The sequence below is a fragment of the Pongo abelii genome, chromosome 8, assembly GCF_028885655.2.
Source record: "Pongo abelii isolate AG06213 chromosome 8, NHGRI_mPonAbe1-v2.0_pri, whole genome shotgun sequence".
Classification (NCBI taxonomy): Eukaryota; Metazoa; Chordata; class Mammalia; order Primates; family Hominidae; genus Pongo; species Pongo abelii.
In genome coordinates, this window is record NC_071993.2 from 101,540,396 (window position 1) to 101,565,721 (window position 25,326).

A 25,326-nucleotide genomic window follows, 5' to 3' on the forward strand; every position below is an offset into this window, starting at 1 on the left:
TTTTGACCTCAGCACCTGCCCAATGGTTTCCTTCTGCCTTTTCTCCTTCACCTTTCTGATGGCTTTGGCAGCGTAAGACTGCCACCACCTTGGGTTTTTGCACTGAGGGCAATAACTCCATAATTTCCTTGTGGTATTTAATGGGGGTTTCTCCAGAGGTTAGGAACTCCCTTTCTTTCCATATTACAGCATGGGCATGTAGGATTAGATAAACTACTTGTTATTTGTATACACATTTATTTTTTTTCCCTTTCCCAGTTCTAAGGCTCGGGTAAGTGCCACCAGTTCTGCTAACTGGGCACTGGTCCCTGTGGGAAGAGGCTTACTTTCAAGTACAGTTACATCACTAACTATGGCATAATCTGCCCTTTTGTATCCCATTCTCCACAAATGAACTTCCATCAGTATATAGGTTAAGGTCAGGATTAGCTAAGGAGACTTCTAAGAGGTCATCTCAGGTGGCATAAATCTGGACTATAATTTGTTGGCAGTCATGCTACCTTGGTTCCCCATCATCTGGGAGAAAAGTGGCAGGGTTGGGGGCTACACATGTATGTATTTGAAGCACCAGTCCCTCAAGGAGTAGCACCTGATATCTAAGTAGGCAGTTGTCTGATAGCCATAAACTTCCTTTGACACCTAGTATGCCATTTATATCATGAGTAGTCCAGACAGTGAGATCCTTTCCTTGTATTATTTTGATAGACTCTGACACTAAGACAGCCACTGCCACAACTACCCATAAACAGTGAGGCCAGCCTTTTGCTACAACATCAATTTCCTTACTTAGGTATACCACTGGTTGTGGGGTTGTCTCACGAGTCTGAGTAAGGACTCCAAGAGGTATCCCTGCTCTCTCTGTGACGTATAAAGAGTTTTGTCCTATGGGAAGGCTTAAAGCTGGAGCTTGTACTAGGGCCTGCTTTAAGGTTTTGAAGGCTGTTTCTGCCCCTGGTTCTCATTCAACTAGATGAGTATTTGCCCTCTGGGTCTCCTTGATTAGAGTATAGAGGGGCCTGGCTATCTCACTGTATCTGGGGATCCATAGTTGACAAAAGTTGGTGATTCCAAGGAATGCCCACAACTGTTTTAATGTCTTAGGGTAAGGATAAGCCAGTGTAGGCTGTATTCATTCCTTGCTGAGGGCCCTGGTCCCTCTGGCTAAGATTAGGCCTAGATATTTGACCTGCTGTAGGCAAAGCTGGGCCTTTGACCTAGAAGTCTTGTACCCTTGATTAGCTAGAAAGTTCAAGAGATCTAGAGTAGCCTGCTGGCATGAGGCTTCCAAACTGATAGCCAAAAGTAAATCATCCACATACTGAAGGAACAGAGTGCCTGGACTTGAGAAGTGGCTTAGATCTTGGGCCAGTGCCTGACCAAACAGATGAGGGCTATCCCTAAACCCTTGGGGCAAGACTGTCCATGTAAGTTGGAACGTGTGGTCTGAGGGATCCTCAAAGGCAAAGAGAAACTGGGAGTCAGAGTGCAGGGGAATACAGAAGAAGGCATCCTTGAAGTACAGAATGGTGAACCATTCTGCTTTCTCTGGTATTTGACAGAGCAGGGTATAGGGGTTGGGTACAACTGGATATAGATGAATTACTGCCTCACTGATGAGTATAAGACCTTGCACTAGTCTCCACTGACCATTTGGTTTTTGTACTCCTAGAATTGGGGTGTTGGAGAGATGGCCGCATTTCCTTACTGAGGCTTGAGTTTTTAAATGTTTAACAATATCCTGTAATCCTTCATGAGCTTCAGGACTTAAGGGATATTGCCTTTGATAAGGAAAAGTGGTGGGGTCTTTTAGCCTGATTTGGACTGGGTGGGCATTTTTTGCCCTTCCAAATTGTCCTTCTAGTGCCCAGACTTCAGGGTTAATTCCCTCCTCAAGTAGGGGACAACAAATGGGTAACTTGTTTCTCATATTCATGTAGATAATAGCTCCAGCTTTCACTAATATATCCCTCCCTAATAAGGGTGTGGGACTTTCAGGCATAACGAGAAAGGCATGTGAAAAGAGCAAAGTCCCCCAATTACAGCTGAGGAGGTGGGAGAAATACCTGGTTACAGGCTGTCCCAGGATTCCTCAGATGGTAACGGACCTTGAGGACCGTCGTCCAGGACAGGAGACTAACACTGAGAAGGCTGCACCAGTGTCCAGGAGGAAGTCAATTTCCTGGCCCTCAATGGTTAAACATACCCGGGGCTCAGTGAGGGTGATGACATGAGCTGGCACTTACCCTGGGCACCCTGAGTCCTGTTGTTGGATCATCTGGTTGGGGGCTTCTGGCCCAGAGAACCATTGCACTCTGGGGAAGTGTGCCTTCCAGTGATTGCCTGGGCATAGCAGACATGGGTGAGGGGGCGGCTTGTTTCTCATTGGACAATCTTTTTTAAAAGTGTCCCTGTAAATGACACTGATAACAAGCCCTACCAGGTGATTGGCCTGCTCCATTTTCTGTCCTCTCTGAACCACCAAGATTTGTTTGTCTGAGGGCCATGACTAAGGCTGTGGCCTTTCTCTGATCTCACTTTTCCTTTTGGGCCTGTTCCTCTTGGTACCTATTATAGAACACTGAGGTTGCCAGGTTTAATAATGCCTCCAGATTTTGTTCAGGGCCCAGGGCTCACTTTTGGAGCTTTCTCCTGATATCTGCAGCTGATTGGGTAAAAAACTTATCTTTTAGGATCAATTGACCCTCTAGTGAGTTGGGTGACAGGGGAGTATATTTTCTTAAGGCCTCCTGTGGCCACTCGAAGAAGGCAGAAGGATTTTCTTCCTTTCCCTGAGTTATGGTGGACATCATTGAATAATTCATGGGCTTTTTCCTAATTCTCCTAGTCCTTCTAGAACACTGGTCAACAGATGTTTATGACTCCAGTCCCCATGATCTGAGTCGAGGTCCCAGTGGGGATCCATACTGGGGATGGCTTGCTGACCAGTAGGGAATTTGTCCCTTTCTTGGGCTGTCATTCTATCATTTACCTGACTAAGATACCAGGTATCTCCAAACTCTCAGGCTGCAGCTAAATCCACATTCTTTTCATTAAAGGCCAGGGTTTGATCTAACAATAGCATGCCATCTCTCCAAGTGAGATTGAAGGTTTGTCCTAGACCCTGTAGGACATCTATGTACCTATCAGGATCATCTGAAAACTTCCCCAGGTCTGCCTTGATCTGCTTTAAATCAGAGAGGGAGAAGGGGCCATGTACCCAGGTTGGGCCAAATTCCCCTCCCCCTACAGCTTGAAGGGGACATAACCAATAGCCCAAGAGTTTTTGTGGTCCTTTGGAGATTTCTTTGCTTATTTCCTTCTGGGAAGGGGAGATTAGGGGAGGCTTATCATTAATAGGAAGTGGAACTAAGGGGAGGTTAGGATACAGGGTAAGCTGAAAGGTCCTCCTGTGGGATGTAAATTGCAAGCTTTGCATAGTTGTGTATTATCCTTCAATGAAAAGAAAGCTTGGACATAAGGTATTTTACTTCATTTGCCTTTCCTCTTACACAAATGGTCAAGCTGCAGGATAGCATTGTAATTTATACTTCCCTCAGGTGGCCATTTTTCCCCATCAGAGAGAGAATAGTGGGGCCAGGCCATAGTGCAGAAAAAAATGAGTCACCTCTTTTTCAGGGTTTCTGAGTCAAATTGGTCCCAATGGCTTAGGATGCATTTCAAGGGTGAGCCTGTTGATGCCTGACTGTTTCCTATCTGAAAGACAAAATGCTCCATGGTTTTGGTTTGTTTGTTTCTCCCCACCCAGGAACCTGCAACAGTCCCTGGACCCTGCTGATCAGAATAGTTGCACTCACTGATGCAGCAGTAGAAGTACCTCTTGCCCAAGAACGCAAAACGGTCCCTGGACCTTGCTGATCGGAATAGTTGCGCTCAATGACACAGCAGCAGAAACACTAGTTTTCCTCCTAGACCACAAGGAGGACTGAGGAAGGTCGGATTTAGTGGCCCTTACCAATGCATTTTTGAAAACTTGTACCCCTGCCTGTCCTCCTAGACCACAAAGAGGAGCGAGAAAAATCAGATTTATTGGCCCTTACCACGCATTCTCAAAAACCTGTTAGAGTCCTAAGTGTTCTCCTGTTAGTATTGGGACTTTACCTGTGTCCTATAAAGATATTATGCCCCAAAAATGAAGTGGAGGACCATATCCTGAGGGAGGGAAGGGATCTCCAGAGTTGGAAGAGTGATGCCTTTTGTCCTCATTTATATGAATAGGAAGGATAGAATTTCTGAGGATCCCCATATCCTAGCTTCAGGAATAGTTTTTGTTAGGGCTGCTTGTCTGAGGAGGGATTCTAAAATTCCAGAGAGTACCCCCTAAAATGGGGCTTTGGGCAAAAATTATGTCTTTCTGATTGGTGAGCCTGGGTGCCTAAAGAAGATAACAGAGTCCTGGAGTTTATACTAGAAATCATTCATATAGGAGAAACTAGAAAATCACCAGAGACAGGCAGTGGTTTTTAGAAGCAGGACTAGCCTCAGAGAAGAGAGGCAAGAGGAAGTTTGTCTGGCAGGCACTAGGACCCAGGAGGCAAGGGTCAGGATAGATAGGATAGATGGGCAAGTCTTGCTTGGGTGACATGACTTTGAGAGTTCTGCTCATGGCCACAGGGTCAACCAACTTGTTGTCAGGACCCCGGAGCTGAATGACTTTCCTCTCTGTCGACCCTTGGCTCGGCCCAGAAATACAGGAAAAGTGGAAGCTGGTTCCAGGCAAACCAATGCTCACAACTCCAAAGAGTCAGGGATTGTTAGAGAGCCCTTTCCCAGAAAGCCTGACACCCGTGTCTTTAGTCCGGCGGCCACACTGGTCACTTTTAACTGACCGATAGGTGCCTGGTATTTAGCCCCTGAATTCTAAGGAAAAATAGGACAGAATAGCAAGTGAAAGGGATCCAATGGTACTAACCACTTGGCAATAGGCAAAAGTCCCTTCATTGTCACCAAAATGTGTCCAGAATTGGTTCCTTCTGGTGGGTTCTTGGTCTCACTGACTACAAGAATGAAGCTGCGGACCCTCATGGTGAGTGTTACAGTTCTTAAAGATGGTGTGTCTGGAGTTTGTTCCTTCAGATATTCAGATGTGTCCAGAGTTTCTTCCTTCTGGTGGGTTCATGGTCTTGCTGATTTTGGGAGTGAAGCCGCAGACCTTCACAGTGAATGTTAGAGTTCTTAAAGGTGGCACATCCAGAGTTGTTCATTCCTCCTGGTGGGTTCTTGGTCTTGCTGACTTCAGGAGTGAAGCCACAGACCTTCTCAGTGAGTGTTACAGCTCTTAAAGGTGGTGCATCCAGAGTTGTTCATTCCTCCCGGTGGGTTTGTGGTCTTGCTGGCTTCAGGAGTGAAGCTGCAGACCTTTGCAGTGAGTGTTACAGCTCTTAAAGGTGGCACGTCTGGAGTTGTTCATTCCTCCTGTGGGTTCATGGTCTTGCTGGCTTCAGGAGAAAAGCTACAGACCTTTGCAGTGAGTGTTACAGCTCATAAAGGTAGTGAAGACCCAAAGAGTGAGCAACAACAAGATTTATTGTGAACAGTGAAAGAACAAAGCTTCGACAGCATGGAAGGGGACCTGAGCAGGTTGCCGCTGCTGGCTTGGGTGGCCAGCTTTTATTCCCTTATTTGCCCCACCCATGTCCTGCTGATTGGTCCATTTTACAGAGTGCTGATTGGTGTGTTTACAAACCTTTAGCTAGACACAGAGTGTTGATTGGTGCATTTTTATAGAGTGCTGATTGGTGCATTTACAAACCTTTAGCTAGATACAGAGCACTAATTGGTGTGTTTACAAACCTTTAGCTAGAGAGAAAAGTTCTCCAAGTCCCCACCCAACCCAGAAGCCCAGATGGCTTCACCTCTCAGTTTGGTTGTGTACTTGTTTGTAGTTTGAATTTGCAAGGCAGAATAATAGGGATGAGGTTAGTCCATGGGTAATTATTAGGGCAGTTGCAACTGTAAAACTTCAGGGGGTTTTAATGAGAATAGCCATGATAATACATGCGGCTTATGGAGGAGTAAGTAATGAGTGATTTTAGATCAGTTTGGCACAGACAAGTTGAGCTTGTTATGATTATTCCTCATAGGGATAGTATGAGGGAGGAATAATCTATAAACTCTGTTGGGGGTTAAGGATTAAGGTGATTCTTATAATCCCATAGCCACCTAATTTTAGGAGTACTGCTGTGGGGACTATTGACCCAGCAATGGGGACCTCTACATGGGCTTTTGGGGGTTCTAGGTGGAGTCCATAGAGAGGTGATTTTACTATAAATGCTATGATGCATGCTAATCATAAAAGGCTGTTAGACCAGGAAATTGTTAGTTCTTGAAGCTGGGTATTTGTCTTAAGGTAGACACGAGAGTGCTGATAAATTTCTCAGGCATGAGTATTGGAAAAAGCGAAGTTTCAAATTTGGGTCTTCTGTATATTAGCTGTGGGACACTGAAAATGAATTTGTCATTCTCTTGGCTCAGTTTGTTTGTTTAAAATAGAGCAAATAGACCTGCTGAACATGTTGGTGTGAGGATTAATTGTAATCTGTGTAGCAATTGTCTGACCATTGCCTTGAACATCATAGGCCATCTGAGTGGCAAGTATAATAATCATCATCATGTTTATATATACAATTCAGAAATATTTGAGCCTGTGTAACTGAATAAAAGCATTCAAATACAATGAAAATATGAATCTAAGTCAGGCTTAGTAAATGGACAAAACAGTGACTTCATTTGCTATTAACTGTATCTCCTTTTCTAGCTCTCAAAAGTCTATGGCCCTGTGTTCACTCTGTATTTTGGCTTGAAACCTATGGTGGTGTTGCATGGATATGAAGCAGTGAAGGAAGCCCTGATTGATCGTGGGGAGGAGTTTTCTGGAAGAGGCCATTTCCCACTGGCTGAAAGAGCTAACAGAGGATTTGGTAGGTGTGCATGTCCCTGTTTCAGCATCTGTCTTGGGGATGGGGAGGATGGAAAACAGACTAGCAGAGCTTCTCGGGCAGAGCTTGGCCCATCCACATGGCTGCCCGGTGTCAGCTTCCTCTTTCTTGCCTGGGATCTCCCTCCTAGTTTCTGTTTCTCTTCCTGTTAGGAATCATTTTCAGCAATGGAAAGAGATGGAAGGAGATCCGGCGTTTCTCCCTCATGACGCTGCGGAATTTTGGGATGGGGAAGAGGAGCATTGAGGAGCGTGTTCAAGAGGAAGCCCACTGCCTTGTGGAGGAGTTGAGAAAAACAAAGGGTGGGTGAACACACTCTCTATCACTGACCTTTCTGGACTGCTCTCCTCTCTACTGACATTCTTGGAAACATTTCAGGGGTGGCCAGATCTTTTATTTGGAGTCCTGGTTGTTAGCTCATGTGAAGCAGGGGTTGAAGCTGAGAGCCAAGGGAATTTGCACATATTTGTGCTGTGTGTGTACAGGCATGATTGTGCATACAGTGTGGGTATAAAAGGTTCATTTAATCCTATGTTCTCCTGAACTTTGCTTCTTTGTTTTCAAAAAAGAAATGATGAATATAGATTTTGAGTTCATTTTTGAAAGAGTTAAAGAGCAGTGTTTTTCCCATTACCTATTCCAGAACATGTCACCAGAGAATACTTGACAAGTGGACACGGTGGGAATGGCCCTATCACAACCCTAGGGAGCATGAACCAAATGGAATGTGCTTTTATTTAATTGGACTGTGTTTGTATGGTCAGCCTCACTGACTTGTCTAGTGTTTCTTTTAGGCCCGTGCTTGCTGTTCTGTCTAGTAATGACATTCTACAGTTTTTATTGCTTAGTCATATCTTAGTGTAGTTCTCATCAATTTTTATTTGTCTGTAAGTACAGCATTATTTAAAAAATAGTGTTAATTATTGCTTGTTACTCTATTGATTTATTTTGAGTAAACATATGCTATAACATAATTCTGTGAAATACACAAATGTCAATTTATAAAATAATTTATTTAACTAGATTTTAATTATTAGTAATAACTCTGTAATTTTTTTTCCTTAAGTATAATTTGGCTCTGTTTCATTTTGCTTATCTCTTTCTGACCATATTTATGAAATTTTGGCTTAGAAATTTATGGTAATTATTATTTTCCACTGCCAACTCTACTCACCTATGAAGTTTTACAATGAATCAGTTTATCAGCTTGGATACCAAATTACCTCATTTTAAAATTCTGTTTTCCAAATGAAGTGAAAGACTGAAAATCAGATTTATCTGTGAATGATACACACACACTCAACAGACTTCCAGCTGTTCAATGCCTTGCTATTCATTCAGAGTACTTTTGACTAAAGTCACTATTTAGGGCCTATAGGTGTCAATTTGGAAGCTCTTTAAATATAAAGTTTAATATTTCAAAATAATAAGAGCTATTTATGACAAACCCATAGCCAATATCATATCGAATGGGCAAAATCTGGAAGCATTCCCTTTGAAAACCAGAGCAAGACAAAGATGCCCTCTCTCACCACTCCTATTCAACATAGCATTGGAAGTTCTCACCAGGGCAATCAGGCAAGAGAAAGAAATAAACCGTATTGAGATAGGATGAGAGGAAGTCAAATTGTCTCTGTTTACAGATGACATGATTGTATATTTAGAAAACCCCATTGTCTCATCCCCAAAACTGTTTATGCTGATAAGCAACTTCAGCAAAGTCTCAGGATACAAATTCAATGTGCAAAAATCACAAGCATTCCTATACACCAATAATAGACAAGCAGTCAAATCATGAGTGAACTCCCATTCACAATTGCTACAAAGAGAATCAAATGCCTAGAAATACAACTTAAAAGGGATGTGAAAGACCTCTTCAAGGAGAGCTACAAACCACTGCTCAGGGAATTTAGAGATTACACAAACAAATGGAAAAACATTCCATGCTCATGAATAGTAAGAATCAACATTGTGAAAATGGCCATACTGCCAAAAGTAATTTATAGGTTCATTGCTATTCCCATCAAGCTGCTATTGACTTTCTTCACAGAACTAGAAAAAACTACTTTAAATTTCATATGGAATCAAAAAAGAGCTTGTAAAGCCAAGACAATCCTAAGCAAAAAGAACAAAGCTGGAGGCATCATGCTACCTGACTTCAAACTATACTACAAGGCTACAGAAGCCAAAATAGCATGGTACTTATACCAAAACAGATATATAGAACAATGGAACAGAACAAAGGCCTCAGAAATAATGCCACACATCTACAACCATCTGATCTTCAACAAACCTGACAAAAACAAGCAAAGGGAAAAAGATTCCCTATTTAATAAATGGTGTTGGACAAACTGCCTAGCCATATGCAGAAAACAGAAACTGGATCCCTTCCTTATATCTTATACAAAAATTAACTCAGGATGGATTGAAGACTTAAACATAAAACCTAAAACCATAAAAACCCTAGAAAAACCTAGGTAATATCATTCAGGACATAAGCATGGGCAAAGACTTCATGACTAAAACACCAAAAGCAATGGCAACAAAAGCCAAAATTGACAAATGGCAAACTAAAGAGCTGCACAGCAAAGGAAACTCTCATAAGAGTGAACAGGCAACCTACAGAATGGAAGAAAATTTTTGCAATCTATCCATTTGACTAAGGTCTAATATCCAGAATCCACAAGGAACTTAAACAAATTTACAAGAAAAAAACAAAACAACAACAATAAAAAACTGCTGGATCTGTTCTGCAGACCCTGGCCAATGGATGAAATGAGTACTCATATACAGGTATGAGGTGTAAGAGCAGCTAGGGGACTGTCTGGCTCAAGTGGCCAGAGTGTAGCCTCGAGAAGATGGAGTTGCATCCTTTTATTCAGTGCAGGCACAATGCTGAAAATCTGGAGCCCACACAATCTGTAGGTAATTAATAATTTATTGTTCCCCTTTCAGGGAACATCAAGAACGGATGATCAAAGGTCAGTTCCTGGTCAACATAAGTAAACAAGCCTGTTCAAGATGACTTCCCCTTCCCTCCCTTGTGCATACTCCTCGTCCTCTGCCTCAGGGTTAGAGAACAGCTGCCTTCAGCTATTCTCACCTGAAGCTATGCAGAGCCTTCCGACCTTTCAGAAGGCCTGCTCCTTTACCTATACTTTTTCCCCACCACTCTGATGGATCTCTTACAAACAACTCCATCAAAAAGTAGGTGAAGGATATCAACAGACACTTCTCAAAAGAAGACATTTATGTGGCCAACAAACATATGAAAAAATCTCATCATCACTGGTCATTAGAGAATGCAAATCAAAACCACAATGAGGTACAATCTCATGCCAGTTAGAATGGTGATCATTAATAAGTTAGGAAACAAGAGATGCTGGTGAGAATGTGGAGAAATAGGAATGCTTTTACACTGTTGGTGGAAGTGTAAATTATTTCAACCACTGTGGAAGACAGTGTGGCAATTCCTCAATGCTAGAACCAGAAATTCCATTTGATCTAGCAATCCCATTACTGGGTATATACCCAAAGGATTATAAATGATTCTACTATAAAGATACATACAAACGTATGTTTATTGCAGCACTATTTACAATAGCAAAGACTTGGAACCAACCCAAATGCCCATCAATGACACACTGGATAAAGAAAATGTGGCATATATACACTGCAGACTACTATGCAGCCATTAAAAAGAATGAGTTCATGTCCTTTGCAGGGACATGGATGAAGCTGGAAACCACCATCCTCGGCTAACTAACACAGGAACAGAAAACCAAACACCGCATGTTCTCACTTATAAGTGGGAGTTGAACAATGAGAACACATGGACACAGGAAGGGTAACATCACACACCAGGGCCTGTTGAGGGGTTGGGGGGCAAGGGGAGGGAGAGCATTAAGACAAATACCTAATGCATGTAGAGCTTAAAACCTAGATGACAGGTTCATAGATGCAGCAAACCACCATGGCACATGTATACCTATGTAACAAATCATCTGCACAATTCTGCCCATGTATGCCAGAACTTAAAGTAAAATTAAAAAATTAAAAAAATAAAGTTTAACAATCACTTGATTACAACAACTTTATTTCAGAGATCCTCCACCAAACAAGAAAACTTTTTGTATAATTTAATTTATTTAGCTATTAAATGATAGACTTGGTCTAATCAATGTCAAATTTCAAATAAGTTAAATTTGAAGGATGATTAGAGATGACGGGCATTTAATTCCTAGAGAAGAAAATTCATTTTTAAAAAACTAAAGAAGAAACAAAAAACTCCATTTATTAATTTACTTTTTTTCTTTTCTCTTTTCTTTCTTTCTTTCTTTTTTTTTTTTTTTGAGTTGGAGTCTCACTCTTTTGCCAGGCTGAAGTGTACTGGTGTGATATCACCTCAGTGCAACCTCTGCCTCCTGGATTCAAGTGATTCTCCTCCCTCAGCCTCCCAAGTAGCTGGGATTACAGGCACCCACAACCACATTCGACTAATTTTTGCATCCTTAGCAGAGATGGGGTTTCACCATGTTGGCCAGGCTGGTCTTGAACTCCTGACCTCAGGTGATCCACCTGCCTTGGCCTCCCAAAGTGCTGGGATTATAGGCGTGAGCCACTGTGCCCTACCTAATTTACTTTTCCTTGTTTGCCTTATCTGGGATTTTCATTTCAAATAACAAGTTTTTGTTTAATTTTTTTTTGACAAACTAATCTGTGTTAGACATACTATTCATTTATGTTTGTTTTTGTTCTCATAAAACACATTCTATTTCTTACATTTATTTCCTCAAATACATGAATTCACCCATAGTCTCTCTAGTTCCTCTCTACTGGTTCAATACATGATTCTTTCAGCTATTCGTTGTAATATAAAAAGCTTTGAAATCCCCAACTATTCTCACCCTTTCTATCTCAGTGCTTTGTTGTCTACAGACTTTGCAGACTGATGTGATTCCCTCTGAATCTTAAATTATTCAGTTTCTAAAAAAGTCTCTTTTTTTTCTTTCCAAAGTAAAAGACAAATAGGCCGGGAATGTAAATTTAGCATTTGAGCAACCATTATTTAACCAGCTAGGCTGTAATGGTTAATTAGGGATTAATGTAAAAGTGATGTGTTGATTTTATGCATGCCAAACTCTTTTTTGCTTTTAAGGGAATTCATAGGTAAGATATTGCTTAAAATTTCTAAATTATTATTATCTGTTAACAAATACAAACTGTTTTATATCTAATGTTTACTCGTATTTTAAAATTGTTTCCAATCATTTAGCCTCACCCTGTGATCCCACTTTCATCCTGGGCTGTGCTCCCTGCAATGTGATCTGCTCCATTATTTTCCAGAAACGTTTTGATTATAAAGATCAGCAATTTCTTAACTTGATGGAAAAATTGAATGAAAACACCAGGATTGTGAGCACCCCCTGGATCCAGGTAAGGCCAAGATTTTTGCTTCCTGAGAAACCACTTAAGGTCTTTTTTTCTGGGAAATCCAAAATTCTATATCGACCAAGCCCTGAAGTACATTTTTGAATACTACAGTCTTGCCTAGACAGCCATGGGTTGAATATCTGGGAAAGATGTCAAAGTTCTTTATTTTATGCACAGGAAATGAATACCCCAATATAGATCAGGCTTCTAAGCTCCCTGATCAGTGTTTTTTCCACTAAACTCCAAAGACCTGTTTCTATAAAGTGCTTTGGTGACAGCCCCAAAGCATGCTTGTATCACTCCATGGACATCCAGGCACTTTGGAGTCTTCCATTACCCACAAGGCTTGTCCTTCAATTCACACTTTGTCATATTATGTGACAGAAATATCCTAATCTAAAAGATGTTATCTCCTTCAAGGAGAGAGAATATTTGGAACCACAGAAGCTGTCAAGAAACACTGAATAGGGCAGGGGTGTTTGATATCTCAGTTGGGTTTCTAGCTGATGAGATAGCTGGGTTAGGAATGACAAAATTATTGTTTTTTTGGTGTATGAACCATAAACAGACATCATACTTTTACCCTGTGCTGAATTGGCATGTTTTATACTCTGCCTAAATAATAATTGTATGATTTTACAGAAGTCATTTAACTGCTCTGGTGTACAGTTGGAATTTGAAGAATCTTTGAGCCCCTCCCACTTCTAAAATACTAATTCAATTTCAGAGGCTGCTTGATAGAAATCAATATAGCAGGGACTAGCTTTGTACTATCAATCAGGTTGTGCAAACTCTTTTAACCTATGCTGTCATCTCCAAAACATGAATGTAGTAATTCATGCCATCTTATATTTCAAGATTGTAGAGAAGAATTGTAAAAAGTAAGATAATTAATATAAAGATGCTTTTATACTATAAAAAGGAGGTATGAGTCTAGGAAATGATTATCATCTTTGATTCTCTGGTCAGAATTTTCTTTCTCAAATCTTTTATAATCAGAGAATTACTACATATGTACAATAAAAATTTCCCCATCAAGATATACAATATATTTTATTTACATTTACAGCTTTAAATTACAACCAGAGCTTGGTATATGGTATGTATGTCTTTATCAAATGCTTTTAATTTAATAAATTATTGTTTTCTCTTAGATATGCAATAATTTTCCCCCTATCATTGATTATTTCCCGGGAACCCATAACAAATTTCTTAAAAACATTGCTTTTATGGAAAGTTATATTTCGGAGAAAGTAAAAGAACACCAAGAATCGATGGACGTAAACAACCCTCGGGACTTTATTGATTGCTTCCTGATCAAAATGGAGGAGGTAAAATGTTAACAAAAGCTTAGTTATGTGACTGCTTGCATATTTGTGATTCATTGACTAGTTTTGGGTTTACTACGGATGTTTAACAGGTCAAGGAGTAATGCTTGAGAAGCATATTTAAGTTTTTATTGTATGCATGAATATCCAGTAAGCATCATAGAAAATAGAAAATTAAATTGTTAAATAATTAGAATACATAGACAAAATTGTTTAGATAAATATAATCTACCTGAACAATAAAGATGACAGGATAGGAAAAACTCTGTTCTGCAGCTTCCAGTGAGATCAGCGCAGGAGGAACTTAAACAAATTTAAAAGAAAATAAAAAACATCTCCATCAAAAACTGAGTGAAGGATATGAACAGACACTTTTCAAAAGAAGTCATTAGAGAAATGCAAATAAAAACAACAATGAGATACCATCTCATGCCAGTTAGAATGGTGATCATTAAAAAGTCAGGATATAATAGATGCTGAAGAGGATGTGGAGAAATAGAAATGTTTTTACTCTGTTTGTGGGAGTGTAAATTAGTTCAATCATTGTGGAAGGCAGTGTGGCGATTCCTCAAGGATCTAGAACTAGAAATACCATTCTACCCAGCAATCCAATTATTGAGTATATACCCAAAGGATTATAAATTATTCTATTATAAAGACACATGCACACATTTGTTTATTGTGCCACTATTCACAATAGCCAAGACTTGGAATCAACCCAAATGTACATCAATGACAGACTGGATTAAGAAAATGTGGCACATATACACCATGGAATACTATGGAGGCATAAAAAAGATGAATTCATGTCCTCTGCAGGGACATAGATGAAGCTGGAAGCCATCATTCTCAGTAAACTAACACAGGAACAGAAAATCAAACACCGTATGTTCTCACTTATAAGTGGCAGTTGAACAATGAGAACACATAGACACAGGGTGGGGAACATCACACACTGGGGCCTGTCAAGGAGTGGAGGGCTAGGGGAGGGATAGCATTAGGAGAAATACCTAATGTAGATGACAGGTTCATAGGTGCAGGAGACCACCATGGCACATGTACACCTATTTAACAATCCTGCACGTTCTGCACATGTATCCCAGAACTTAAAGTATAATAATAATAACAAAAATCTACCCAAGGGGAAACAAAATGCAGATTTTAGATGAAATGGAAGCAATTATCAACAAGTTAGAAAATATAAAATATTATGTCATAGGTTGAAAATGGGCATCATTATTGCACACAGTTTATTTGAGAATGGGAAAGAATGGTTTAACCTAGGTGGGTTTCCTGCATTCCTGCAGATTGAAATAGGCCTTAAAATATTTGCAGTGAGAGTCAGAGGAGGGGTTTCAGATGGGTTGGAATGATTTACATGGAGGCGTAGAGGAGTGTGATGGGAAAGAGTAGGTGGATGGAAGAGGGAAGGCTTCACTGAGTGTGAACTAAAATGATTTGTACAGATAAGAATTGGAATTTGGTATCTATCAGATATCGTGTAAACATCACGTCTTTTGTCATTGCACCATTTTTGAAAAGGCTATTTTTTCCTCCTATTGAATTGTCTTGACAACCTTGTCAAAATCCAATTGACTATAAATGTGTGAAGGGTTTTTTTGGGGGGCTCTCAATTCTACTCCATTTATCTATATGTCTGTCCTAATGCCTATAGTATACCATCTTGAAGTCTTAATTACTGTACCTTTGTAATAATATCAACTTATTAAATCAAGGAGTGTGAGTCTTTTGTTGTTCTTTTTCAATACTGTTTTCATTATTCTGGGTCCCTTGAATCTTCATATGAAATTTAGGATCAACTTGTCAATTTCTTCAAAGGAGCTGTGCAACCACCAGCTTTCTCTGGTTTCAAAATGTTTTTATCATGCCACAAAAACATATTATATTCGCTAAATAATCACTCCATTCCCCCACTCCATCATGTAATAACCTCTAATCTTTTTTCTGTCTCTATGGGTTTGCCTGTTATGGATATATAAAGAACTCATAGCATATGCGACCTTTTATTTCTGGGTCCTTACACTTACAATGTTTTGGAGGCTCATCTAAGTTGTAGCATATATCAGTACTTCATTCTTTTTTGTGGATAAAGTATATTTTATTTTCTACGCACATTTATCACGAATTGTTATTCATCTGTTTATGGACATTTGCATGGTTTCCAAATTTCGGCTCTTATAGATAATCTTTCTTTAACCATTTGTGTATGTTTCTTTATGGGCATGTTTTCATCATTCTTTAGTATATTCTCAGGAGTTGATTTGCTGGGTCAAATGGTAATTTTATGTTTATCTTCTTGTATAAGAGCCAAACTTTTCTACAGTGAATGTGGCATTTTATATTCCTTCCAGCAATGTAGAAGGATTTCTATTTTTCCACATAGTTGCTAATACTTGTAATTTTCTGTATTTATTAAAGCCATCCTAGTGAATGTAAAGTGGTATCTCATTATGGATTTATTTATTTATTTATTTTGAGACAGAGTCTCACTCTGTTGCATGGGCTGGAGTGCAGTAGCATGATCTCATTCAAGCAATTCTCCTGCCCCAGCCTTCAGAGTAGCTGGGATTACAGGCTTGTGCCACCATATCTGACTAATTTTTATATTTGTGGTGGAGATAGGGTTTCACCATGTTGGCCAGGCTGGACTCGAACTCTTGACCTCAGGTGATCTGCCCACCTTGGCATCCCTAAGTGCTGGGATTACAGGTGTGAGCCACCATGCCCAGGTCTCATTGTGGTTTTAACTTGTATTTAATGACCAGTGATTTTGAACTTCTTTTAATATACTGTTACCCATTTGTATATCTTCTTTTGAGAAATGTTATTCAAGTACATTTCCTATTTAAATTAATTTGCCTTTATTTTTCTTTTTAAGCTATTAGAATTGTTTATGTTTTCAAAACACTAAACTCTTACATATACATAATATGAAAATATTTCTTCCCATTCTGTTGGTTGTCATTTCACATTCCTAATTATATTCTTGATGCACAAAGTTTAATTTTGATGAAGTTTGGTTTATCTATTTTTTCTTTTGCTCATCTGGTATCAAATTTATGAATCTATTGCCAAATATGAAGTCATGAAGATTTACTCCTATGTTTTATTCTAAGAGTTTTATAGTTTTAGCCCTTATATTTAAGTTTTTCCATCCATTTTTCAGTTATATTTCTCATTTGGAGTGAGGTAGGGAAGGTCCCAGCTTCATTTGTATTTTGTCATCCAATTGACTCATCACCATTTTTTGAAGAGATTCTTTCCTCAGACTGAATGGTCTAGGCACCCTTGATGAAAGTAAATTGGCCATAGATGTTTAGGTTTATTTCTTCATTTCAGTTTTATTCCATTGGTCTTGATGTCTATCTTTATGCTAGTACCACACTTTTGATTATTGTACTTTGTAGTAAGTTTTGAAGTTGGAAACTGAGAACTCACTGATACAGAAATTAAGAAGAAATTACTTAGGCAGAGAGTAAGCATTTGGGAGTTCTCGGTAAGGTTTTTCTTTTTAATGAAAAGCAACCCCAGATCATTGTCTGGCAAACAGCAGCCTGTAAAATTGAGCTGCAGACATAGACAAGCAAGCTGGAAGCCTGCACGGTGAATGCTGATAGGAAAGAACTACCTGTGACTAGGCATGTTCAAAATGGTGGCTCTATCTTCCCTTCCCTTTGCCAGCCACATGTACAGTAAGGAGCAGACAAGATGGCGCTGGTCAAGTGGAAAGTCCATTTGCATAATAACATTAGAGTGGGGTGGCCAGCCTTCCCTGCCCACTATGTAAATGCCACACCTGATTGAGCCAATCTTTGGGCCCTATATAAATCAGACACTGCCTTTTCCAGCCTGCTTATAAGATCTGCTGTGGTCCGCCTCCTTCCCCCTCTTTGGATGTCTCTCTCTCTCACAAGAAACTGCTCTTTTTCTCCTTTCTTCTGTTATTAAACTACCTGCTCCTTAACCCACTCAGATGTGTCCATGTCCTAAATTTTCCTGCGGCACGATGACAAACCTGAGGGTATATATCCCAGGTAATGTAGCTGCTTCATCACCATGTAGTTGCATATGAATTGGACAATCAACTTTCGCCCTTCTGGAAAAAGGTCATTGGTATTTTGGTAGGGATTGCATTGAATCTTTAGATCACTTTGAGGAGTATGGCCATCTTAACAATATTAAGTCTTCCAATCCTTGAACATTGAAGAGTTTTCAATTTATTTAGGTATTAGATATTCTTTTTTCCTCCTTTGCAAGGGTCTGGTTTAGTTTAAAAGGCAAGTTTACCTTAAATTTTGTATTTAGTTATGATAATTGCTTGCCTGATTTTAAAATGATACCATACGAAATACTTTCTTTTTAAAAAAATTTTCAACTTTTATTTTAGATTCAGGAAGTGCATGTTCAAGTTTGTTACATGGGTTTATTGTGTGATGATGAAGTTTAGGGTACAAATAATTTCATCACCCAGGTAGTGAGAATAGTACCCAATAGGTAGCTTTTCAGCTCTTGCCTTTATATCTCTCTAGCCTCTATAGTAATTCCCAGTGCGTATTGTTTCCATCTTTGTGTCCCATTTTTATATGAGAACATGTGGCATTTGGTTTTCTGTTGCTGCATTAATTCTCTCAAGACAATGGCCTCCAGCTGCATCTATGTTGCTGCAAAGACATGATTTTTTTTATGGCTGCATAGCATTTCATAGTGTGTATATACCACATTTTCTTTATGCCACACACCATTGGTTGCTTCTATGTCTTTGCTATTGTGAATAGTGCAGAGATGGACATATGAGCACATGTGTCTTTTTGGTAGAACAATTTGTTTTCCATTGGATATGTACCCAGGAGTGGAATTGCTGCATCAAATGATAGTTCTGTTTTTAGTTCTTTGAGAAATTTCCAAACTGCTTTCCATAGTGGCTGAACTAACTTACATTTCCACCAGTAGTGTATAAGTTTTCCCTTTTTTCTGCAGCCTCACCAACATCTGTTATTTTTTGGCTTTTTAATCATATCCATTCTGACTGGTATGAGATGATATCTCATTGTGGTTTTGATTTGCATTTCTCTGATGATAAGTGATGTTCAGCATTTTGTCATATGCTTGTTGGCCATGTGTATGACTTCTTTGGAAGGACATATGTTCTTTGCCCAATTTTAATGAAGTTATTTGTTTTTTAACTTGTTGAATTGTCTAAGTACCTTATAGATTCTCGCTGTTGGACCATTGTTAGAGTCACAGTTTGCAAATATTTTGTCCCCATTCTGTAGGTTGTCTGTTTATTCTGTTGATACTTTGTCTTGCTGTGCAGAAGCTCTTTACTTTAATTAGGTCCCACTTGTCAATATCCATTTTGGTTCCAATTGCTTTTGAGGGATTATTCATAAATTCTTTGCAAAAGCCTGTATCCAGAATGGTATTGCATAGATTTTTTTCTATAGGATTCTTAGTTTGATGTTTTAAACTTAGATCATTAATATATCTCGAGTTAATTTTTGTATATGGTGCAAGGAAGTGTTCCAGTTTTATTCTGTGTATGGCTAGCCAGTTATCCTAGTTCAATTTACTGAATAGAGAGTCCTTTCCTCATTGATTATTTTTGTCAACTTTGTTGAAGATCAGATGGCTATAGGTGTGTGGCTTTATTTCTGGCTTCTCTATTGCTTTGGCTATTTGGGCTCTTCTTTGGTTTCAAACGAATTTTAGGATAGTTTTTCCTAATTCTGTGAAAAATGACATTGGTAGTTTGATAGGAATAGCATTGAATCTGTAGATAGCTTTGGGCAGTCTAGCCATTTTAATGATATTGATTGTTTCAATCCATAAGCATGAACTGTTTTATCATTTGTTCCTGTAATCTATGATTTTGTTCAACAGTGTTTTGTAGCTCTCCTTGTAGAGACCATTTGCCCCTTTGTTAGCTGTATTCCTAGGTTCCACCCCCTCCCCCCACTATGGCTATTATAAATGGGATGGCATTCTTGATTTGGCTTTCAGCATGAACATTTTTGGTGTATACAAATGGTACTGAGTTTTGTACATTTATTTTGTGTGCTGAAATTTCACTGAAGTTGTATATCAGTTCCAGGAGCTTTTCAGAAGGTTATTTAGGATTTTCTAGGCCTGAGATGGGTCTTCTAGGCCTGAGATGGAGCTTCTACATCTACTAGTAAAAGATGGGACTTGTACTCTTGTAGACAGTAGAAGGATGGGCATTTTTAAAAATTTTTAAATTATACCTTAAGTTCTGGGGTACATCTGCAGAACATGCAGTTTTGCTACATAGGTATATACGCACCATGGTGTTTGCTGCACCCATCATCCTGTCACCTACATGAGGTATTTCTCCTAATGCTATACCTCCCTCTCTCCATGTGTTCTCATTGTTCATTTCCCACTTATGAGTGAGAACATGCAGTGTTTAGTTTTCTGTTCTTGTGTTAGTTTGCTGAGAATGATGGTTTCCAGCTACATCCATGTCCCTGCAAAGGACGTGAACTCATCCTTTTTAATGGCTACATAGTATTCCGTGATGTATGTGTGCCATATTTTCTTTATCTGTCTATCATTGATGGGCATTTGGGTTCATTCCAAGTCTTTGCTGTTGTAAGCATTGCTGCAATAAATATACATGTGCATGTGTCTTTATAGTAGAAGGGCTTATAATCCTTTAGGTATATACCCAGTAATGGGATTACTGGGTCAAATGATATTTCTAGTTCTAGATCCTTGAGGAATTGCCACACTGCCTTCCATAATGATTGAACTAATTTACATTCCCACAAACAGTGTAAAAATATTCCTATTTCTCCATATCCTCTCCAACACCTATTGTTTCCTGACTTTTAATGTTCTCCATTCTAACTGGCATGTGATGGTATCTCATTGTGGTTTTGATTTGCATTTTTCTAATGACCAGTGATGATGAGCTTTTTTTCATATGTTTGCTGGCCACATAGATGTCTTCTTTTGAGAAGGGTTTGTTGATATCCTTCACCCACTTTTTGATGGGGTTGTTTGTTTTTTTTTCTTTTAAATTTGTTTAAGTTCTTTGTTGATTCTGGATAGTTGCCCTTTGTCAGATGGATAGATTGCAAAAATTTTCTCCCATTCTCTAGGTTGCCTGTTCACTCTGGTGATAGTTTCTTTTGCTCTGGAGAAGATCTTTAGTTTAATTAGATCTCATTAGTCAATTTTGGCTTTTGTTGCCATTACTTTTGGTATTTTAGTCATAAAGTCTTTGCCCATGCCTGTGTCCTGAATGGTATTGCCTAGGTTTTCTTCTAGGATTTTTATGGTTTTAGGACTTATGTTTAAGTCTTTAATCCATCTTGAATTAATTTTTGTATAACGTGTAAGAAAGGGATCCAGTTTTAGCTTTCTCCTTATGGTTAGTCAGTTTTCCCAACACCATTTATTAAAAAGGGAATCCTTCCCCCATTTCTTGTTTTTGTCAGGTTTGTCAAAGATCAAATGGCTGTAGATGTGTGGTGTTATTTCTGAGGCCTCTGTTCTGTTCCATTGGTCTATATATCCGTTTTGGTAACAGTACCATCTGTTTTTATTACTTCAGCCTTGTAATATAGTTTGAAGTCAGGTAGTGTGATGCCTCCAGCTTTGTTCTTTTTGCTGAGGATTGTCTTGGCTATACTGGCTCTTCCTTGGTTCCATATGAAATTGAAAGTAGTTATTTTGAATTCTGTGAAGAAACTCAGTGGTAGCTTGATGGGGATGGCATTGATTCTATAACTTATCTTGGGCAGTATGGCCATTTTCATGATATTGATTCTTCCTATCCATGAGCATGGAATGTTCTTCTATTTATTTGTGTCCTCTTTTATTTCACTGAGCAGTGGTTTGTGGTTCTTGAAGAGGTCCTTCACATCCTTTGTAAGTTGGATTCCTAGGTATTTTATTCTCTTTGTAGCAATTGTGAATGGGAGTTCACTCATGATTTGGCCCTCTGTGTATCTGTTATTGGTGTATAGGAATGCTTGTGATTTTTGCACCTTGATTTTTGTATCCTGAGACTTTGCTGAAGTTACTTATCAATTTAAGGAGTTTTGGGCTGAGACAATGGGGATTTCTAAATATAAAATCATGTCATCTACAAACAGGAACAATTTGACTTCCTCTTTTCCTAATTGAATTTCCTTTATTTATTTCTCTTGCCTGATTGCCCTGGGTAGAACTTCCAATACTATATTGAATAGGAGAGGTGAGAGAGGGCATCCTTGTCTTGTGCCCGTTTTCAAAGGAATTTCTTTCAGTTTTTGCCCATTCAGTATGATATTGGCTGTGGATTTGTCATAAATAGCTGTTATTATTTTGAGATATGTTCCATCAATACCTAATTTATTGAGAGTTTTAGCATGAAGAGCTGTTGAATTTTGTCGAAGGCCTTTTCTACATCTATTGAGATAATCATGTGGTTTTTGTTTTTGGTTCTGTTTATATGATGGATTACTTTTATTGATTTGCATATGTTGAACAAGCCTTGCATCCCAGGGATGAAGCCATCTTGATCGTGGTGGATAACCTTGTTGATGTGCTGCTGGACTCAGTTTGCCAGTATTTTATTGAGGATTTTTTTATCGATGTTCATCAGGGATATTGGTCTAAAATTATCTTTTTTTGTTGTGTCTCTGTCAGGCTTTGGTATCAGGATGATGCTGGCCTCATAAAATGATTAGAGAGAATTCTCTTTTTTTCTGTTGATTGGAATAGTTTCAGAAGGAATGGCACCAGTTCCTCTTTGTACCACTGGTGGAATTCAGCTGTGAATCCCTCTGATTCTGTACTTTTTTTGGTTGGTATGCTATTAATTATTGCCTGGATTTCAGAGCCTGTTATTGGTCTATTCAGAAATTCAATTTCTTCCTGGTTTAGTCTTGGGAGGGTGTATGTGTCCAGGAATTTATCCATTTCTTTTAGATTTTCTAGTTTATTTGCATAGAGGTGTTTATAGTAATCTCTGATGGTAGTTTGTATTTCTGTGGGATCAGTGATGATATCCCCTTTATCATTTTTTATTGCATCTATTTGATTCTTCTCTCTTTTCTTCTTTATTATTCTTGCTAGCAGTCTATCAATTTTGTTGATCTTTTGAAAAAACCAGCTCCTGGATTCATTGATTTTTTGAAGGGTTTTTTGTGTCTCTATCTCCTTCAGTTCTGCTCTGATGTTAGTTATTTCTTGTCTTCTGCTAGCTTTTGAATATATTTGCTCTTGCTTCTGTAGTTCTTTTAATTGTGATGTTAGGGTGTCAAATTTAGACCTTTCCTGCTTTCTCCTGTGGGTATTTAGTGCTATAAATTTCCCTCTACACACTTCTTTAAATGTGTCCCAGAGATTCTGGTGTGTTGTATCTTTGTTCTCATTGGTTTCAAAGAACATCTTTATTTCTGCCTTCATTTCGTTATGTCCCCAGTAGTCATTCAGGAGCAGGTTGTTCAGTTTCCATGTAGTTGAGCAGTTTTGAGTGAGTTTCTTAATCCTGAGTTCTAGTTTGATTGCACTGTGGTCTGAGAGACAGTTTGTTATAATTTCTATTCTTTTACATTTGCTGAGGAGTGCATTACTTCCAACTATGTGGTCAATTTTGGAATAAGTGCAATGTGGTGCTGAGAAGAATGTGTATTCTATTGATTTGGGGTGGAGAGTTCTGTAGATGTCTATTAGGTCCGCTTGGTGCAGAGCTGAGTTCAATTTCTGGATATCCTTGTTAACTTTCTGTCTCATTGATCTGTCAAATTTTGACAGTGGGGTGGTAAAGTCTCCCATTATTATTGTGTGGGAGTCTAAGTCTTTTTGTAAGTCTCTAAGGACTTGCTTTATGAATCTGGGTGCTCCTATATTGGGTGCATATATATTTAGGATAGTTAGCTTTTCTTGTTGAATTGATCCCTTTACCATTATATATTGGCCTACTTTGTCTCTTTTGATCTTTGTTGGTTAAAGTGTGTTTTATCAGAGACTAGGATTGCAACCCCTGCATTTTTTTGCTTTCCATTTACTTGGTAGATCTTCCTCCATCCCTTTATTTTGAGCCTATGTGTGTCTGCACGTAAGATAGGTCACCTCAATACAGCACACTGATGGGTCTTGACTTTATCCAATTTTCCAATCTGTGCCTTTTAGTTGGAGCATTTGGCCCATTTACATTTAAGGTAATATTCTGTGTATTTGATCCTGTCATTATGATGTTAGCTGGTTATTTTGCTTGTTAGTTGACACAGTTTCTTCCTAGCAATGATGGTCTTTACAATTTGACACTTTTTTACAGTGGCTCATACCAGTTGTTCCTTTCCATGTTTAGCACGTCCTGCAAGAGCTCTTGTAAGGTAGGCCTGGTGGTGACAAAATTCTTCAGCATTAGCTCATCTGTAAAGGATTTTATTTCTCCTTCGCTTATGAAGCTTAATTTGGCTGGATATGAAATTCTGGTTTGAAAGTTCTTTTCTTTAAGAATGTTGAATATTGGCCCCCACTCTCTTCTGGCTTGTAGAGTTTCTGCTGAGAGATCTGCTGTTAGTCTGATGGGCTTCCCTTTGGGGGTAACCCGACCTTTCTCTCTGGTTGCTCTAAATATTTATTCCTTGATTTCAACTTTGGTGAATCTGACAATTATGTGTCTTGGAGTTGCTCTTCTTGAGGAGTATCTTTGTAGCATTCTCTGTATTTACTGAATTTGAATTTTGGCCTGTCTTGCTAGGTTGGGGAGTTTTCCTGGATAATATCCTGAAGAGTGTTTTCCAACTTGGTTGCAATTCTCCCCATCACTTTCAGGTACACCAATCAGATGTAGATTTGGTCTTTTCACATAGTCCAATATTTCTTGGAGGCTTTGTTCATTTCTTTTTACTCTTTTTTCTCTAAACTTCTCTTCTAGCTTCATTTCATTCATTTGGTCTTCAGTCTCTGATACCCTTTCTTCCAGTTGATCGAATCGGCTACTGAAGCTTGTGCATGCATCACATAGTTCTCATGCCATGGTTTTCAGTTCCATCAGGTAATTTAAGGTCTTCCCCATGCTGTTTATTCTAGTTAGCCATTCGTCTGATCTTTTTTCAATGTTTTAACTTCTTTGTGATGGGCTCAAACATCTTCCTTTAGCTTGGAGAAGTTTGTTATTACTGATCATCTGAAGCCTTCTTCTCTCAACTCGTGAAAGTCATTCTCTGTCCAGCTACATTCTGTTGCTGGGAAGGAGCTGCGTTCCTTTGGAGGAGAAGAGGTGCTCTGATTTTTAGAATTTTCAGATTTTCTGCTCTCGTTTCTCCCCATCTTTGTGGTTTTATCTACCTTTGGTCTTTGATGATGGTGACACACAGATGGTGTTTTGGTCTGGGTTTCCTTTCTGTTTGTTAGTTTTCCTTCTAACAGTCAGGACCCTTAGCTGCAGGTCTGTTGGAGTTTGCTGGAGGTCCACTCCAGACCCTGTTTGCCTGGATATCACCAGTTGAGGCTGCAGAACAGCAAATATTGCAGAACAGCAAATGTTGCTGCCTGATCCTTCCTCTGGAAGCTTTGTCTCAAAGGAGCACCCGGCTGTATGGGGTGTCCGTCGGCCCCTACTAGGAGAT

At 39.1% G+C, this 25,326-nt stretch overlaps 1 protein-coding gene across 4 annotated transcripts in view; it reads left to right on the forward strand.

Annotated features, from left to right (window-relative positions):
* The window catches only part of CYP2C19 (cytochrome P450 2C19), a 136,334-nt gene that overhangs the window by 53,176 nt on the left and 57,832 nt on the right, over positions 1-25,326 (forward strand). For 2 of the 4 annotated variants that reach the window (XM_063727449.1, XM_024253963.3), the window contains exons 2-5: positions 6,776-6,938; positions 7,109-7,258; positions 12,232-12,392; positions 13,544-13,720. In XM_063727449.1, the coding sequence (XP_063583519.1) occupies positions 6,776-6,938; positions 7,109-7,258; positions 12,232-12,392; positions 13,544-13,720 (651 nt within the window). Of the gene's footprint in view, positions 1-926; positions 1,425-3,766; positions 5,045-6,775; positions 6,939-7,108; positions 7,259-12,231; positions 12,393-13,543; positions 13,721-25,326 lie in introns of those variants that run through there. The other 2 variants (XM_054522678.2, XM_063727450.1) reach the window with 2 other exon arrangements.